At 59.0% G+C, this 17,469-nt stretch overlaps 2 protein-coding genes across 2 annotated transcripts in view; both read right to left on the minus strand.

Moving 5' to 3' along the window:
- Positions 1 to 4,070: 4,070 nt before the first annotated feature.
- EPN3 (epsin 3) lies at positions 4,071 to 14,238 on the minus strand. Its single transcript, XM_077776856.1, has 11 exons — positions 13,265 to 14,238; positions 11,792 to 11,917; positions 9,504 to 10,180; positions 8,240 to 8,358; positions 7,533 to 7,613; positions 6,987 to 7,115; positions 5,956 to 6,043; positions 5,196 to 5,468; positions 4,909 to 5,019; positions 4,544 to 4,774; positions 4,071 to 4,324 (listed from the first exon to the last, which is right to left on the minus strand). The coding sequence occupies exons 3-11, from the start codon at positions 10,039 to 10,041 to the stop codon at positions 4,071 to 4,073; spliced, it is 1,824 nt and encodes a 607-aa protein (XP_077632982.1). The 5' UTR covers positions 10,042 to 10,180; positions 11,792 to 11,917; positions 13,265 to 14,238.
- A 603-nt stretch (positions 14,239 to 14,841) lies between these two features.
- Positions 14,842 to 17,469, minus strand: part of MYCBPAP (MYCBP associated protein) — a 19,842-nt gene continuing 17,214 nt past the window's right edge. Inside the window, exons 17-19 of the mRNA XM_077776784.1 lie at positions 16,935 to 17,075; positions 16,573 to 16,772; positions 14,842 to 15,015 (exon numbers count right to left, since the gene is read on the minus strand). Of these exons, the coding sequence (XP_077632910.1) occupies positions 14,914 to 15,015; positions 16,573 to 16,772; positions 16,935 to 17,075 (443 nt within the window). The 3' untranslated portion in view covers positions 14,842 to 14,913. The remainder of the gene's footprint in view (positions 15,016 to 16,572; positions 16,773 to 16,934; positions 17,076 to 17,469) is intronic.

Consider the following 17,469-nt stretch of genomic DNA (forward strand, 5'->3'; position numbering starts at 1 on the left):
CTCCCGGCCGGGTGGCTGGTCTCCGCGCGCCGCCCGGTGGCCGAACTTGGGATCGCAGACCGGACAGCCCGGGCTTGGGAGGACCAGAGTCTGTGCACAAAATTGGGCAGACTCAGCTAGAATCATCCTCAGGAGGAGAACATGGACCGTTATGAGGATGCCAGAGCCTCGGGTCATTTTGCCAAGCCTTGCTCATTTTACAAATGAGAAATGAGGCATGGCTTGGCCAGGACCACCTGGCCAGCGAGCTTTGGCTCTGCCTCTCCATCTCAAGTGCCTGCTCAAATCCCCCCCACTCCAAGAAGTCTCCCCTGAATAACAACGACGAGGCAACTTTGTGTAGTATCATGTGCTTTACACATTTGCCTCATTTGCTACATTTCACCAATATTTGTTGAGTGCCTACTGCCTGCCGGGCGCTCTGCTTAGGTACAGTGATGGGTGGAGAGAGACCAGGCTCCTGCCCTTGTGTTGCTCAGTCTGTTGAAGGATACGGAAGCTAATCTGACAGCCATGCACACGAATGTACAACCACCCACTGTAAGAAGGGCCATGACTAAGTATAACAAGGAGCCCGGTCTGGTGGGAGTGGCAAGGTGGGAGAGGCCTCCCTGAGGAAATCACATTTGTGTGGAAGAACAAGAGGAACAAGAGGATGGAGTGGGGGGAGGGTGTGGGAGGGAGTGCTGGGGAAGCAGGAGGAACATGTGCAAAGGCCCTGTGGCATAGTGGTGAGTCAGGGCTGAGGAACTACAGAAGGCCAGCATGGCTGCAGGGCAGAGAGCAAAGGGAAGAGACATAGTAGACGACACGTTGTGAGGCTGGAGGAGGGAAAACATCCAGGTCTTGGAGGGACTCCAGAACTTTGAGTAGGACTTTTGGTTGTTGATGAAAGAAGAAAGATGTTGAAAGCCTTTGGTCAGGGGAGTGATCTTGCACTTTGGAAAGGTCCCTCTGGCTTCCTAGGGGAGGGTGGGTTGGAAAGGGGCAGGAGCGGAAGCAGGATTGGTTAGGAGGCCACAGGGGGACCCAGGGAAGATGGTGAGGTCTGCACCAGGTGGAGGTGGAGGTAGTGAGGAGGGTCTGGGGGCCTGTAGAGGAGGAAACATACTCAAAATTGGCAGTGAGGAGAGGGAGGTATCAAGAGTGGTTTGCAGAGGAGGGATTATGCTGGGTGGTGAGGCCATTTGCTGAGGAGGGGGCACCAAGAACCTCAGGTGGGGGGTTGTGAGGTCATTTTTGGACATGTTGGTTTGAGGTGGCTTGGAGATAACACGGCACTGGAATGCCGAGGAGAGGTCGGTGGGAGGGATCGGGGTGCTCATTGTGGAGACAGTGTGGGCATGGAAGGGGCCATCCGGGGAGCAGCAGGAGAGAAGCAGGCTTGGGCCTGGGCTCAGGGAACTCAGGAGGCCCCTGTGAAAGAGCAGCAGTAGAAGGTCAATAGAACACCAGGAGAGGGTGGTGTCCCAAAGGCAAAGGAACAGAGAGTTGCAAGGAGGGAGGATCCTCATGGTTGGATTCTGGAAAACCCAACCAGGATGCGACTGAAAAAGGTCTACTGGCTTCAGCATCATGGCGGCCACTGGGTGGACTTGGCAGTGTTCCAGGGAGGTGGGGCTGACAGCAGAAGCCAACTGGAGTGGTTTAAGAGGACCGGAAAGAAAGGGGACATAAGGGAACACTTGGGTGGCTCAGTCAGTTGAGCTTCTGACTTTGGCTCAGGTCATGATCTCAGGGTTCCTGGGTTCAAGCCTCACATCGGCTTGCTGCTGTCAGCACGGCGCTCATTTTGGATCCTCTGTCCCCCTCTCTCTCTGTGTCCCTTCTCCACTTGTGCTCTCTCTCTCTCTCTCTCTCAAAATACAGATAAACATTTAAAACAAGAAAGGAGACATAAGGAAGAGGCATGGGTGTTTGATATGAGGGGAAAGATGGCTTTCCATCTTTCCATCTTTCACGATGGATGAGGCTGATTATGACAAATATCAAGGGGAAGGATTTGGATGAGAGAAGGCAATTGATGACATCAAGGTTGGGGTCATGGCAGAGAGGGTGGCAAGCCGGAGGGTATGGTAGGTGCCCAGGAATGAGATTAAGATCAGAGAACAGGAAGCCTGCCTTGAATGGGGAGGAATTTGGGGTGATGACAAGCCCAAAAATGTGACCATGGGTGGGAGGTCAAGGTCATCTTCCTGAATAATAGAGTCACATGGGGTTAAGCAAGATCTGGACGAGAGGACTGTGAGCCAAGACGGAAGCACGATGCGAATGAGGCAGGGCACAGCCCCAGGCAGAGAGGTGGTAGGGCAACCCAGTGGTTTGAGCCGCTAAGAAGGAAGTCTCTCACTGGAGGAAAATGGTCCAGAAGTAGCCACAGGGAACAAGGCTACCAATCTCTTCTTCGTGGGGGTCAAGCAGGACCCCTTGGGAGTCCTCGGGAAAGTAAAGGCCACAAGGGAGAGTCAGTTTAGAAGGAGAGGAGGGTCCAGGTAGGGAAGGGGTGACAGGTGGGCAGGGGCCAAGAACGATGGAGACCTCCCAGGTGGAGGCGCACATGCCAGCAGACAGACGGGGGCTGGACTCGGCACCTCCTGGCAAGACCAGGAATGATGGGTATGATGGGCTCGTTGCTCAGGGTTAGTTTCTGAAGAGGGCAGGCCCTGGGCCACATGGACTGGGACTCTGGGAGGAGCCGAAGAGCAAACCTCATAAGGAAGGAATTCTTGTTCCCATCTGACAAGTAAGGAAGTGGAGGCACAGAGTCATAGAGGGGTTAAGTAATTTACTCAAGGTCAGGGAGCATAACCACTTATTACTAAGTGATTATTATTCTTATTGTTATTAAGTGCAAATCTTGGAGCACAGTTTTGAACTCTATCGGTCTGACTCCTAGTAGGTGCTCTTGTCCATCACGCCTGTAACAGTCACAGTAGAACTCCCTCCCTCCCTCTAAAAAAACACCAAAACCAAAATCAAAACACAGCAGCTCCTTTCCCTGCATCCCCCCCTTCCACTTAAAAGGAGCAGCATCCTGTCCCCCTGACCCCCACTTTTCTTCTGGCCTATGGAAGGCCATTTTCCCTCCGTGACCCAAAAGGGGGTGGGGGCCAGTAGCAGGCTACTTGCAGGACCAAACCCTGAGCACTGAGGACAAATCAGTGTCCAGCGGTCTAGTGGTGGGAGAACATTGAGTGGAAAAGGAGTGGGGGTGACCAAGGTGGCCCCAGGATGAGGCACCAGGTCCTGCCCTTCCCCTTGGTATAAGCCCCCAGCAGGGGTCAGGCGCTCTCAGCATGGCTGAGATGGAATTTCTTGCCCTGGTGAAGAGGGGGAGGGGGTAGAGCTAGATTTAGGGTGACTGACTCAGTAAAACAAAGAGACATGAGGGCTCCGGGCTTGTCTCCCCACTGAGTTCTGAGCTCCTGGAGGCTGTGGGCTTAGCAATCCTTGGATCCCTCCCAGGAGAGCCCACCACTTTGTTCCGGGGCAGTCAATATTTGCAAATGAAACCCAGGGCCCAGCCCGGGGGCGGGGGCGCTCAGGGCTGTGGAGCCAGACAGTCTGAATCCCAGCCCCAGTGTGTGCTAGCTTTGTGACTTTGAGCATGCCACTTAACCTCTCTGATCCTGTTTCCTCGCCTCTCAGGTGAGAGCAGGACCAAACGTTGTAAGTTGGTTTACTGCCCTGCTGCCCCCGTTTTGAAATTCTTAATTTGGAACAAGGGCCCTGCATTTTCATTTTGCACTGGCCCCCACAAATTACGTAGCCAGTCTTGAATGGGAATAGTATTATCTACCTCAGACAGTTGTTGCAAGGATTAAATTAAATAATCTGTCTAAAGTGCTTAGCACAGAGTGCGCAATGCCATGGGAACAACTGCCTACTGTTCCCTGCCATTAGATCATCCCCAGCGCTGATCTGGGGTAAATGAATGAAATGAGATAATGAGCGAAAGCCCGGGGAGCATCTGGAAGCGACGGTGCCGGGCGGAGGAGGTTGTCCGGGAAGTGGGGACATTTTTGTGCCCCACGTGGCAGAGCACTTGTTCCCACGGCCGTGACTGGCGCTCATTTGCGCTGTGGTCCTGAGCCAGACACCACGCCTCGAAACAGTCCACGCGGTGGGGGCTGAGGACGCGGGCGTGGTCCAGGCCCCGGGAAGTCCTCGGCGTCAAGCTCCCGGAGCTGCGGAGGGTCGGCGGGGGCCGGTTGGAGCGTCCGGGCGGGGCTGGGGGCGGAGTCATCCTTNCGCATCTGGTTCAGGGTCGGCCTGGCCTGCTCGCCCCCACCGAACGGGTTGGTGGGGGATGGAGCGCTGAGACCTGCGGAGGAACGAGAGTGGATGGGGAGCTTGGAGTGCGCCAGGGGACACAGCCTTCAGTGGGGTGGCCGGGGGAGGGGGGAGAGGAGGCACGATCTGGAGTCTCAGAAACAGGGAAGAAGAGTAAAACTTTTAGGGCAGGGCCTGGGCTCTGAAAGGAGTGATGGTGAGAGCAGGGGTCCCCAGTGTTGCCACCCGGCAGGGACAAGGGGTGCCCTACCTGTCAGAAAAGGGTTTCTCGTCTTTGCAGCCTGGGGCGCCTTGACTAGTGAGTCAAGGTTGACCAAGGAGGAAGCCGAAGGGCCCAGGAAAGACTCAGGAGTCGGGCAGGCGCGGGCCTCTTTACTGGGCTGGGTTAGCGTTTCCTCCAGTACACCCAGGTCAAAGGCGTCTGGCTCCTTGGTGCCATTTTGCTTAGAACTGGGGATGGGGTCTCCAAACAGGTCCAGCTCTGGAACAGAAATGATTGAACTCATTGGTTAGGGACGGGGAGTGGTCATAATGTGGGAAGAAGGCGGGACAGAGGCCACCTCTGGGCAGGTCCCTCATTCCCCAGAGCTGTATCACCCCCTGCCTCCTGCTTACCCACAGGGCTGCCTGGCTTCCTGGAGGGCAGGGCCTGGGTACTCTCTGGCCCCTCCTTGGTCTCTGTGGATACTGAGGGTTTGGCAAATGGGTCAAAAGGTGAGGTACCACCTAGAGCGAAGCAAGGAGGAAGAGGAAGATGAAATAGGCTGGCAAAAAGGTCAGGCACTGGTCTGACCCCTTATAGGCAAGGAGCCTAATCTTAATACAGGATGTGTTGGCACTGGAGGGAGGGGACCCAGAAGTCCTCTCAGCCCCCCACCCACACCTTCTGGCCCTCTATGTACCAGGTGCACTGGAGATCTCCACCGAGGCTCCCCAAGGGTCAGCCCCAGTGTTGGGGAGTGGGTGATGAGGGGAGGAGTTCTGTGCCCAGAGGTCTGCGGACAGGGGTCTGGCAGGCAGCACTGGGGTCCGGCCCCAGGGCTCAGAGGAGGAGAGCATCGGGGGCAAGTCCCAGGGCTGGCTTCTGGACAGGGCACTTCCGGAGGGGACAGGAGACCAGGGATCCGCAGAAGGGCCCCAGGAGGAGCCACTGGGCTCTGTGTTCGGCCTGAGACCTAAAAGGGGAATAGTACAGACATGACCCCAAGCCCGCCTTTATACTCGGCCCAGGGCCCTTCGCAGCTACCCAAAGTTGGGAGGCCAAGGGTCCCATTTCACAGATGGGATGCTGACTCGGAACCACCCAGCAAGCCAGAGCCCATATTCGGCAAGTTCTTCCAGGAGCGTGGAGTCCCAGGCGTGGGCAGCTCAGGCCACCTTCCCAGTCAGGGCAGGGATGGGCTGGGGCAGGAAAGCCAAGGTGACCGGCGGGGGGGAATGAGAGAACATCTCGGAGTTTTCCATGAGCTGGGCTCTTCAGATGTGCTTTCCCATCCCTCACTACAACCCCACATCCCAGAGGAAGCTGAGGCTCAGAGGGGGTAGTGTCTTGCCCATTGGCCCTCAGCTCTTGGGGGGGGGGGGTGGGTACCAGCAAGTGGCTGGGAAGGAAGAGGCTTTCCAAGGCCAGCCTGGAAACCTCCCGCAGCCCTGCGTGCCCACCTGGGATGTCCCACGGATCGGCAGAGCAGTGTGTGGAGGCCGGGGCCGGGGCGGGTGTGAAGATGTCTGCCAAGTCCAGGATGGAGGACTGCGGAGGGGGAGAGGCAGCCATTTGCTCAGAAGTGGGTGAAACCAAAAGAAGGGTGGTCCCTAGCCTGGCTTCCTCGGTCCAGCTCATTCTCTCCTTTATTCACTCACAAACATCTACTAATGATCCCTCGTCTCTGTACATTGCTTTGCAGTCTATAAAACCTTTCCTCATCCACTTTGTGCCTGTACAGCAGCCTTGTGCAGTAGGTAGTGCAGGTAGTGGTGTGTCCATTTTATAGATGCACCAGCTGAGCCTCAGAGAGAGGAAATGATTTGCCTGAGGTCACACAGCTGGGGAGAGGCAGAGCTGGGATAATCCCAGGCCTGCCTGACCCTTCTTCAGTCGTCCTGCTCCCCAGCCCATCCGTGGTAAAAGACAGCTTTTCTGACCAGTCTGCCTTCATAAGTCAGAAACTAAGCCACAGCGAACATGGGCAGAAAGGGGATAGAGACATCCTCGCTCCATGCACAGCTTTGGAGGGTGGCCTTGTTCCCAGAAGCTACCCACTCCCCTATTCTTGGAAAGTATGTATATGAGCCCAAGATATTGTCAGTACATGTGCCTGAGCCCACCTCCCCCCACCCCCCGATCTGGATCCGCAGTATCACGTAATCCTAGAATACCAGGGGTAGAGCTGCCCACCCAAAGGAGGAAATTGAGGCCATCGCAGTGATGTGCCCCAAGTCAAAGTAAATGACAGCAAATCTAGAACCCAAATCCAGCGGCGGCGGGGAGGGGATTGAGATTCTTTGTATCGCACTGGGCTGTCAGCTCAGTCATCAGCCCATGTGGTCGGCCTGGGGGCTGCTGCACCCCCTCTATCCCTGTTTTCATTGAATAAACGCTTAAACAGTGCTTACTATATATGAAGTGCAGTGCAAATATCAACTCAGTTCCTCTTTCAGGCTCACTCAGCCCCTGCAGCCCAGCCCCTCCCTACCTGGCTGGTTTTCAGCTTCTCCTCCTCCTTTCTCTCTTCTCTCTCCGGCTCTTTGTCTTGCCAACGGCGGACTGCAGCCCCAGCACCATTGGCCACAGGGGAGTCATCTCCCCGCCAAGACCTCACCTCCTGCGGAAGGCACAGAGGGGTGAGGCCAGCATGAGCAGCCCAGGTGGACTTGAGAGGCCTGGAGCTGGAGTGAAGAAGAGTGCAGCGAGAGAGGTTAGGCAGAGTAGGACCGCTGGGTGCAGTGGGAGGAGCCTGGTTAGTGCCTGTGTAGCACCTGCACCAGCACCTGCACCTGTACCTTCACCAGCACCTGCACCAGCACCAGCACCTGCGCCTGCACCTGTACTGCACCAGCACCAGCACCTGTACCTTCACCAGCATCTGTACCTGCACCAGCACCTGCGCCTGCACCTGTACTGCACCAGCACCAGCACCTGTACCTTCACCAGCATCTGTACCTGCACCAGCACCAGCACCTGCACCTGCACCTGCACCAGCACCTGTACCAGCACCAGCACAGGAGGCCTGGCCTGCTACCTTCTCGTGCTCCTGCTGGCTCAGGCGCAGAGCCAGCTGCAGCTGCAGATCCTCATCCCTGTGGGAGGCTGGGGGGACGGGCTGCAGAGGAGGAAGAAAATGGTGAACTGGGCCCAGCGCTCCCACTCCTGGGCAGGGGGAAGGGAGGTGGAGAGAGAAGGGCCCACCCTGAGTGGATGTGGACATCCTGACCCCAAGGCATCAAGGTTTGTGTGGCCTTCTCCCTGCCTGGATCTGCAACGCAGTTTCCAAAATCAAGGAGATGGATCCTTGGCTTCTGGGTCCCCTGAGCATCCCCAGGCCCTGCTGTGTGAGACTTCCTGCCCCAGTCTACCTGGATCCACAGAGGTGATGGCAGAAAGGATGATTACGGGGGGCTATCCCTGCCCCCCAAAAGGACAGCTGATGGCAGCGGTGGTGGGAGCAGCAATATCTCTGGGTCTCCCAGGAATGCATCTGTCCCCACGCTCACCGCTTGCCTTCCATGGGGCCGCCGCGGGCCCGTAAGACACATGTGCACCCTCAACCCACTCAGTATTCACTGCCCTTTCCAGCCCCAGCCAGAGGGGACTGCAGGCGGGGAGGCAGTCCCTGCCAGGACAGTCCCAGGGACACGGACAGGCCCTGTGCTGTCCCAGAGCAGAGGAGCCTAGGAGGTAAGGGTGTGGGGCAGTAGTCTCCTCGCCAGGCCCCCCGGGGATCCTCACCTTCTCAGCCTCCTCACGGCTCATGGCCAGGGCCAGCTGCAGCTGCAGCTGCTCTTCTCCTGACGTCTGGGGCCGGGCCTGCTCCAAGTCCGACGTGTAGCGTGGGGAGGAGGACGAGGCTGCAACGACCATGGACCGTCGGCCATCGTGGCCTCTGTAACCGACGTGCCGTGCCCCTTCCCAGCCCCTCCCCCCCCAACCAGGAAGCTCTAAGGCTCAGAGGGGGAAACTGATGAAGGAACTGACTGGCAGCCAGGGCTCCAGGGGGCCTGGCAGTGTGCTTGGCACTCTGTGTGAGGCTTTCCATGCCACCCCCAGTAGAGCCTCCAGTCCTTCCTTTACAGATGTGTCAAATAGCCGAGGGTTGCCTGGCCAGGGTCCTGAGGTAAGACCTGAAGCCAGGTCCCCTGACTCCGGCTACTGCACTCTTCCAGGGGGGCCCCATCCTGCCTGGAGTCACGTGAGGTGGGAGGGGGAGAGTGCCAGTCAATCAAGGCTGAGGCTCTCAAAGCCCTCGGCACACTGTCAAGGGCTTTATGAAAGGAGGACCATCCGAGTCCCCCTCAGATCCAGGAAGCCCACATCAGGGCAGGGAGGAGAGTCCAGAACTACTCTGCAGGGGTGCGGTTGTGGGGGCGCTCAGTCAGTTGAGTGTCTGACTCTTGATTTCGGCTCAGGTCATGATCTCCCGGTTCGTGGAATTGAGCCCCGTGTTGGGCTTTGCGCTGACAGCACAGCGCCTGCTTGGAATTCTCTTTCTCTGCCCCTCCCCCACTCACATTTCTCTGTCTCTTTCTCTCTCTCAAAAAAAAAAAAAACCGCTCTGCAGCACCCTGTTTTCAAGGACAGTGCCCTCAAGCAGGGGGTCATGAGGAATGCCACTGATGGAGCGCCTTGTGCCCTGTGTCTGGGCACAGGGCCAGGGGTATTCCTGAGCCTGATCTCCTCGATTCTCACATCCAACACCTGAAAGATGTTCCCTGCTTCACAGATGAGGAAGCGGAGATTCAGAGGGGCGGCCGTCTAGATCCCTCCGCTCGAAAGGGGCAGAATAAGGCACGCTGCGGGGCTCCAGAAGCCTGAGCATCTGCCACCACCCCAGCCCACCAGGCACAGTCCCGCTGTCATCTGCGCTAACTCGTGGGGCACCTCCTGGGGCGTCCCGCCTTCCGTGCTACAGTGGTCATCTCCCTGAATGCTTGCAGCATCCCTCTGACCTCAGGCTGCCTCCTGGCCCCCAGCCACAGCCCCGGGGCCCACTCACAGTTGTAGGAGGATGGGGAACCGTGGCGGCGGCCCAGGCCCAGCTGCCCACTGCCGATGCCCATGCCCTCCAGTGCCATGCGCTCCTTGGTCTTGAGGGCATGGGTCCGCTCCTGCCGGAGGCGCTCCTCGTCCCTGAGCAAGGCCATCACCTGCTTGACCTTCTCGCGCACATTGACGCCCTGGTCCTTGCCGTCGCGGTCGATGTACTGGAAGTCCTTGAGCGTCTGGACGGTGTAGAGGTTCTCACGGCACTGGTGGGCCACCCGCTCGGAGCCCGTCTTGAGCAGGTAGTCCAGCAGCGTCAGCGCCTTGTACACGTGCCGCCAGTTCTTGCCACTGTCATTGAGCCGCCGCCACAGCATGCCCATGACCTCGGCGAAGGCCACCGTGTTGAAGGTCAGGTCGGCGATCTCCGACATGAGCGAGCTGGGCGGGCCCCACGGGTCATTGCTGGTGGCTTCGCGCACCTTGATCTCCGCCTCCGAGTAGTTGTGCACGATGTTCTTCACCTGGCGCCGCAGCGCTGAGGTCGTCATGGCCGGGGGCTTGCAGATGGGCGGCCCCCGCCCCAGCCAGAGGTGGAGGGCCGAGGGCCACCGTTTCGAGGTCACGGTCTACAGGAATGGGCCGCCGAGCTCTCAGCAGGGCGGCTGCGTCCTTGGGTTCCACATGGGTCTGAGGAAGAGAGGGACTGGAACTCAGGAACGTGGGGGTGATGGCCCCCTTCGGCAGCCACTCAGCCACGGAATGAAGGCCTGGCCGGGGGTCCCCGCTGTCAGGAACAGCCGCTGGCAGAGCTCATTCTTATGTTTCTTATCTTACTATTATTCTCGCAGCTATGCATGCCCATTGCTCTTTTAGTCGCACCACAAAGACGAGATACGATTATTATTATCTCCATTCACAGATGGGAAGTGAGGTTCAGGGAAGGATCAAATGACCAGTTCACAGAGCTGGTACGAGCTGGGAGTAACCCAGGCAGATGCACTCCCCAGTCCTCGCTCTTAGCGGGAGACAGGAGAGTGGCCCTCAGGAATCCCTGCTCACCTCCCTCCTGTTTGTCTACAGTTCCTTTTAGGACAGGATCTAGCTTAGGACCTGTCCCTTCCAGCTCCTTGGTCCCCACTCCTCACTTCTCACATCATTAGTTTGTGCAGCTTAATTCATCCGGCACCTAGTGCCTGGGGCCTTCTCTGAACCTGATACTGTGCCAGACACAGAGCACAAGTCCTGGTCCACACACGTCCAGATGCGGCGCACAGACGATCCAGCCTAGCATGGACATGCACAAGAATGCCCAAGCTAGGAAAATCAGGGGAGACTTCCCAGTGGAGGTGACGGCCTGAGATTGAAGGGGGAGGGGGAGGAGGAGCAAAGCCAAAGGGCGGGGAAGAACAGAGCAGAGGGAACACTTGAGCTGGGCCAGAAGGCCAGAGAGGGAGATGGGGCCGGAAGAGGGGGCTTGTCTCTCACAAAGAGACCTAGCCGCCACCACCCCTGTCATACACACAAGAGCACTGAGGCCAGGGAGGGGACGCGGCCTGCCCGCCGTGTCACAGTGTGTAGGTGGCATTGCTGGGACTAACACCTAGGTCTCCAGAAGACAATCCAATACTCACTGTCAGGGCTACTGGTTTTGCAGTTAATTCATCTGATTGCTTTATTGTTTCCGTTCCGGCCACCTCAGCCGGAAGGTAAGCTCCCTGAAGGCAAGGCTGCTCTGGGCTCCCCACACCGGAGGCCCTGGGTGCACTGATACCCCAGCCGAGAGGGAATCCAGCCCCCTGCCCTCCCCACAGCGTCAGGACCAGGCCATCTAGGGAAAGCAGGCTCAAGACAGAACAGTGTTCTTTCAGAACAGTGTTCTGCCAGGATCCTACCAGAAACCAAACCCAGAACCCCTCTGTTGCTCTGGTGTGGGTACACACACACACACACACACACACACGCACACACATACACACACACAGGCTGGACCCATAGAGCCTCCACATCACCTGGGGACCCACACCACCTGGGGACTCCCAGCCCCACATACAGAGATGGCGCCTCCCAGCACCTCTCAGCTCTACCCTGGGACTCGGCAGGAGTCAGAAGCTGCCCTACCCTCCCCCAATCTGGGCTTTCCCTCCACCCAGCCCTGCCAACCCCGGGCTCAGTTCAAAGCAGCCGGGGCAGGCCTTGGCAGGCTTCTCCAGGGCCCAGGTGCCTGGGAGAGCTTGGGCCCGGAGGAGGGGACCCTGTGGGAGAGCGGGCGGATGGGGTGCTGGCTGAAAGGCTGCCTACCTTCTGTCTGCCGTTCGTCCGTCCAGCCTGGCAGGCCTTCTGTGGGGATGTCACAGCCAACGCTTGTTTCACTCCTGCGCTACTCACTAGTGACTCAGACCTGTCTGTACCTCCCCAGCTGGTGGGCTGGAGGGCGGCAAGAGTCAAGACGAGAAATAATTGTGCCCCACAGCCCGCCCTGAGTGCTCGCCCCTCCCAGTGCTGGCCACGGAAACCAGCAAAACCAGTCAGGCATCTTGACTCCACCAGCAGCCCTACCTGAGCCTGGCTGCCCCAGCCCTCCAGCCCAGCCTGGGGTAGTGGGAGGGGCCCTCAGTGCCCACCCCGGTGGCCCTGTCTGGACTTTCCTTCTAGAAGGGGGAATGGAGGAAATTCCTCTGCACACCTCTGCTGGAGCTGGGGGAAGAGCGGGATCAGAAACCCCAGGGAGGCGCATGGACCTCCCTCCCCTGAAGTTAGAAGGGACGANAAGGATCACAGGAGGGAGCCACTGGGAGCCCTGCCAGCGGTGTTACAAGCAAAGGGTTTTATCGAACACAATATGCCCAGAAATAAAAGGGAGTGAAACAGAAACCCAGCAGCCAGTGGCGGCAGCGGCAGGCCCGGGAGGCCTNTGCAGTGACCTTGAGCCAGACCCTGTCAGGTGGAGGGAAGGACACTGAGAAGGCAGAGCCTGAGAGGCTAATTCAGAGATGGCGGGGCGGGGACAGAGCAGAGGGGGGGAGGGGAGGAGAGGAGGCAGGGCACGGAGTACAAATACCTGCTCTCTCCTTTATGCAGGGTGCCCAGGAGAACTTTACAGGGGGGAGGGGGCTCCTTTTCTCAGGACTGAGGGAACCGTCAAGGCTGAGGAAGTAGCCGGCATCCCCAGAGTGGGGATTCAGGGAGAAGGAAAGAGCCTAGATAGGTCGAGTCACGTGCAAGAGTTTGTCCAAAGTGTGTGTGCTCCCCACCAGCCCACAGCCCCTCCCATCCACTGCTAAGGTGCCCTGGCCCCTGCCCTGACTGCATCAGGTCAGCAGCCACCACGGGGTGGGGGGTGGGGGGGTGGGAAGGGAGTGGCAGTGCCCTAACTCTTGCCCGCGGAGGGACAGGAGTGAGCTAGAGCTCTAAGCTGAAGTCAGCCCCGAGGTGTCTGTGTCCTGGGGCCCTGGAATGGGGTGGGGGCTGCCCTGAGGCTAGAGGTGCAACTGAGGCTGAGGGGGAGGGGTGGGCAGAGGGGAACGGGAGTCTGTGGGGGATGCCACCGGAGCCCCCGGAGACGTTAGTCCCAGGGTGGGGAGCCGTTCCTCGATCCTCGAGTCCTGCTTCCTGGGGGCTGCAGGGAGGGAGGAGGGAGGGGCAGCGGGCAGGAAGCCTCCAGGATCCGCTATGGCCCTGCCCTCCTCACCCCTCTTCGTGGGACCTGAGAGGGAGCCCAAGCCCCGAGCCTTCCGTGAGAGGCACCACGGCTTCGGGGAGGCGCCAGCTTACCTCCGGTGCAGGCTCCCTTGGACCCGGCCCCAGGACCACGAGCGGTCTCTGCAGTGACCTTCCGACCCACGCGGCAGGGGGACAGCGCAGCCTCGGGAGCGTCCCCAGAGCCATCCACCACGGACCCGGGTCCTGGAGATGCCCACCCTCTCCCAGGAGGCGCAGACCCCTCGGAAGGGTGGAGGCAGGGTCCCCAGGACGGGCTGCAGTGCAGCCCTGCCTCTCGGCCGCCCGTGTGTCCTAGCCGCCCAGCCGGCAGGCAGGCAGGCAGCAGGCAGCACTCGGAGGAAAGTTGCTCAGCTGGCCGGGCAGGTCTGCCTCAGCAGTAACAGGACACAGGAAGACGCGCAGGCTTGTTAACCCCTTCCTGCTGGCTGGGCAGGTGGCTCGGGCCAGGTGGGAGGCCTGCCAGTCCCCAGGACGGGCACACCCAGGGCCAGAGCCAGGGCCGGTAGCCCACTCCCACCCTGTCGTGAGTTAACCCTTCCCCTGCCTCAACAAGACATGGCGGTTGGGGGTGGGGGGCTCCCGCACCTGTCCCACCCCTCCCCCATCTCCCCTGAGCCGTGAAGACCATTCCCAGGGGCCGGCCCTTTGGTGGCGTCTTGTTTTCTGTGGGCTCCTGCTGGCCCCCTCAGCCACCGCCCGAGAGGGGCACGCGGGCTCCGGGCACAGCCTCTCTCCGCCCCTCTGAGTGAGCTGCTCTCTCCAGAACTCCTCCTGCTCTCAACTGGAAGATGCTGAGGCCCACGAGGTCCTTATCAGAAGCACCGAATGCAAAACCCAAGGGGGCAGGGGGCTGTGGCCGCTGCCCCCACATCCCAGCTGCGCCCCTGCTCTACCAGCACTTAAAGCGACAAGCCCAGCATTGGTGAAGTTCTCCAAACTCTGGGCGCTGGGAGCCTGCGCCCGCTCGCCTGGGAGCTCTGGCCCAGAGTGAGGATTTTGGACAGAAAACCCTTCGGGTCGTGAGTGTGAGCAGACAGCACTTTTCTTTCCAGGGGCCACCTCTTGTCCACTTCACACTGCTCTGAGCAAGGGGGTGGGCGTTAAAGTCCAGAGGCTGTTTTTAAGGCAAAAAGTGGCTCAAGGAAGCCAGCCGGTCTGACATGAGGAGGGGCGGAGCCAGGCTGCCGAGGACACGGGATCTGGGCAGGACGGTGCAGTGAGCGTGATCCCGGGGACCTGGGACAGGGCCCTTGGGCCCAGCTGGAGTGGGAGGATGTCAGGGACCCAGGTCCCATGGGGTCCAGTTCTCCCGGTCTCACATTGCTCATACTTGGTGACGACGCTTGGGAAAGACCTGGCTCCGGGAAGTGTGACCCCAAAAGCCTGGGCCAAGGAAGGTCAGGGGCGGGGATCATGACAGGTGATGCTATCCTGCCACCTGATTCATTCCTTGTCCTGCTACCAACTTGCTCTTCGGCTCAGCATCCCACACGTCCCCTTCCGGGGGTGTTTCCCCTTGCCTCCTGTTGGGTGGCTCCAGGAACTGGGAGGAGGGGGCGCTGAGGCCAGCGGGACGTTGGGAGACCCGGATCATGACCTGACCTCATCCAGATCCGACACTCAAGACACAAAGGTCTAAAAGTTCTTTATTGACTTGTTTGTTAATCCGTTTTCCCAGGAGGGCACCTTGCGCACGTGAGTCAGATACAAAGACGCAAAGTGTCCTCGACGTTCTTTGTGGGTCTGAGCTCGTCGGCCAACACCATGAGGTCAGTCACTAGGGTGTCCAGCAGCCCATAGACCTGGAAGCATGAGACAGAACCACAGGCCAGGGTTGGCTCTGTGGACGGCACCTACACAAGGGAGCGCCTGGCATGCTACGAGGGGCATGTCTACACCGGCACAGAGCAGCTGCAGAAGGGGAGTTTCTGTAGAACTATCGTTTTTGCAGAGCTTTATTTTTCAGACCAGTCTGCGGAGGTCATCCGGCACTAGCCCCTTGGACCCACGAGGGCCCCGGAGCCTGGGGTGGGTGAAGTGGGTAGTTCCAAGGAAAAGTGGGGTGGCCCCATTCTACCCTGGCCACAGGGGGCATAAGATCCTTCCTGTGAGAACACAGATCCACACACCAAAATGTCTCCAGGACCAGGCCCTCCAGTGGGGCTGGACCACATGAGCCTCAGGGCAAGTTGATTCTTTATTTCAAAGAGCCCTATGATTTCTCTCTAAATCCTATCAACCTGCGGAAATCACAGTGATGTCACCAGCGGCAAATGGAACTTCTGATCAAATGAGATCCGGAGCGTTACCACAATGTATGTGATGTAATCCCGGCTACCTAGCCATCCACGCTAGAGGAGGACAAAGCACTGCCATTACACAAAGTGACAATCAGATGTGGCTTCGCGGACCTCCGCTCTGAGATACCAAAGCACAGGACACAACGCCTGGGTGAATCTCTAAGGACTTACTGCTCAAGAGTACACCATTATGCTGGGGTCACGATCTCACGGTTGGTGAGACCCAGCCCCGTGTCGGGCTGTGCGTTGACAGCGAGGAGCCTGCCTGGGATTCTCTCTCTCTCCCCTTTTCTCTCTCTCCCTCCCCAACTCGTGCAGTTGCCCTCTCTCTCAAAATAAATAAACAAACATTAAAAAAAATAATAAAAGAATATACCACTAGGAAGTCTCTGGAATGCTTCATAACCCTCACCCTTGCTGGAAATTCACCCTACATTAGTGTCCCCCGTCTGCCATGACGCACCTAACACAGAAAGGAAGTGGGGGTGGCAGAAAGGGAGGGGCTCCTGCTCTGCTCCCCTACTCTGTTTTCCAAACCACAGCCACAGTGACCTTCTAAAGCCTAAGTCAGACCACACCGCTCCTCCATTCAAAACCCTGTGACTTCTCATTTCACTCAGAAAAACCCCAAGGCCACGCAATGGCCTAGAAAACCCCACACACCCCAAGAGCTGCTCCCTCTTGGTGGCCTCTGTCCTCCTGGCCACTCCCTCCCCTGCCTAAACGGCACCTTCTGCCTAGGGTCCTCTTCCGGGATGTCCCCCTAGCCGCCCCTCACCTCCCTTCAGGTCTGTTCCATGTCCCCAGGAGGCTCACCTGCTCCCACCCAGGTCTTCCCCGCCCCCTGGCCCTGGGTGATCTCTGTCCTGCACTGCTGGTCACTGAATGTGCCAGGCGTGTCACTGGTGCCTGATGCCTGCCCCTCACACACTCGGATGCCCTGGCACAGGCCAGCCCTTTATCACTTGTGGAATCAACAGGATGGACAAGGGAGGGGAGCACGGCACACAGAGCAGGTGTGAGGGAGGGGAGCGCCGGGTGCGGGGCTCGTGCCCTCACCTCCGTGTGCAGCCTCTTGGTATATTTCTCCATGACCAGGGGATCAATGGGTTCCTGAGAGGCCATGGTGCCGTCAGGGCCAGGGTCCTCCGAGGAAAGCCTGTCCCGACTTGAAGATTTCATCGGCTTCTTGTCATCCTTTGCCTTGTGCTTCTTGGTGTTCAGACGGTCCTGCTCGGAGGGACGGAGACATGCATAGCCTTCAGGAGCCCCCCAGGCAGAAGATCTGCTCCCCCCCGCCCCGGGGGGGAGGTCCAGGGCTTTCTCAAGAGCAGCTCGCTGAGAGTGACCAACCACATGCCGCAGCCCCTCTGCTGCCTCCCCAGCCTGGCCCGCAGCTCCCCCACGATATCCCAGCATGCCTCTTTCTTGCAGCCCCCCGCGATGTCCCAGCATGCTTCTTTCCTNCTGCTTCTTCTCCTGGGCTGCCCCTTTCCGGTCCTCCTTCCCAAACTTCCCGGCAGTTGCTTTCACTTCCACGATGACAGGAGGGGACTTGCCTTCTAAGGGAGGTGAACGGAAGACAGCGTGCCCTGGCCTCGCGGCTCCCACAGGCAGGGTCGGGAAAGCCAAGGCGCCTGAGCTGTTAGTGCTCCGAGACGCGAGCAGGACTGGCTCGGGCACGCGGGCTCGTGGCGCAGGACTGCAGGCCAGGGGCGACCCCCACCCCTGCCCCATCTATGGCACGGGCAAGTCACTGGACCTCTCCCGGGCTCCGCCTGTGAAGCCGGGGGACTGAGCTAAGGTGCTCGCTCCGGTCGCTTCCGGGGCCCAAATCCTGGCAGCAGACAGAAGGGCAGCGGGGCCAATTCCGTGGACGAACCCAGACAATGGTTCCCATCAGAAGGTGCAAACGCTGAGGTGGCCAGCTGCCGGGGGGGGGGGGGGGGGGGGGGG

Source organism: Crocuta crocuta, unplaced genomic scaffold (genome assembly GCF_008692635.1).
Source record: "Crocuta crocuta isolate KB4526 unplaced genomic scaffold, BGI_CrCroc_1.0 scaffold352, whole genome shotgun sequence".
NCBI lineage: Eukaryota > Metazoa > Chordata > Mammalia > Carnivora > Hyaenidae > Crocuta > Crocuta crocuta.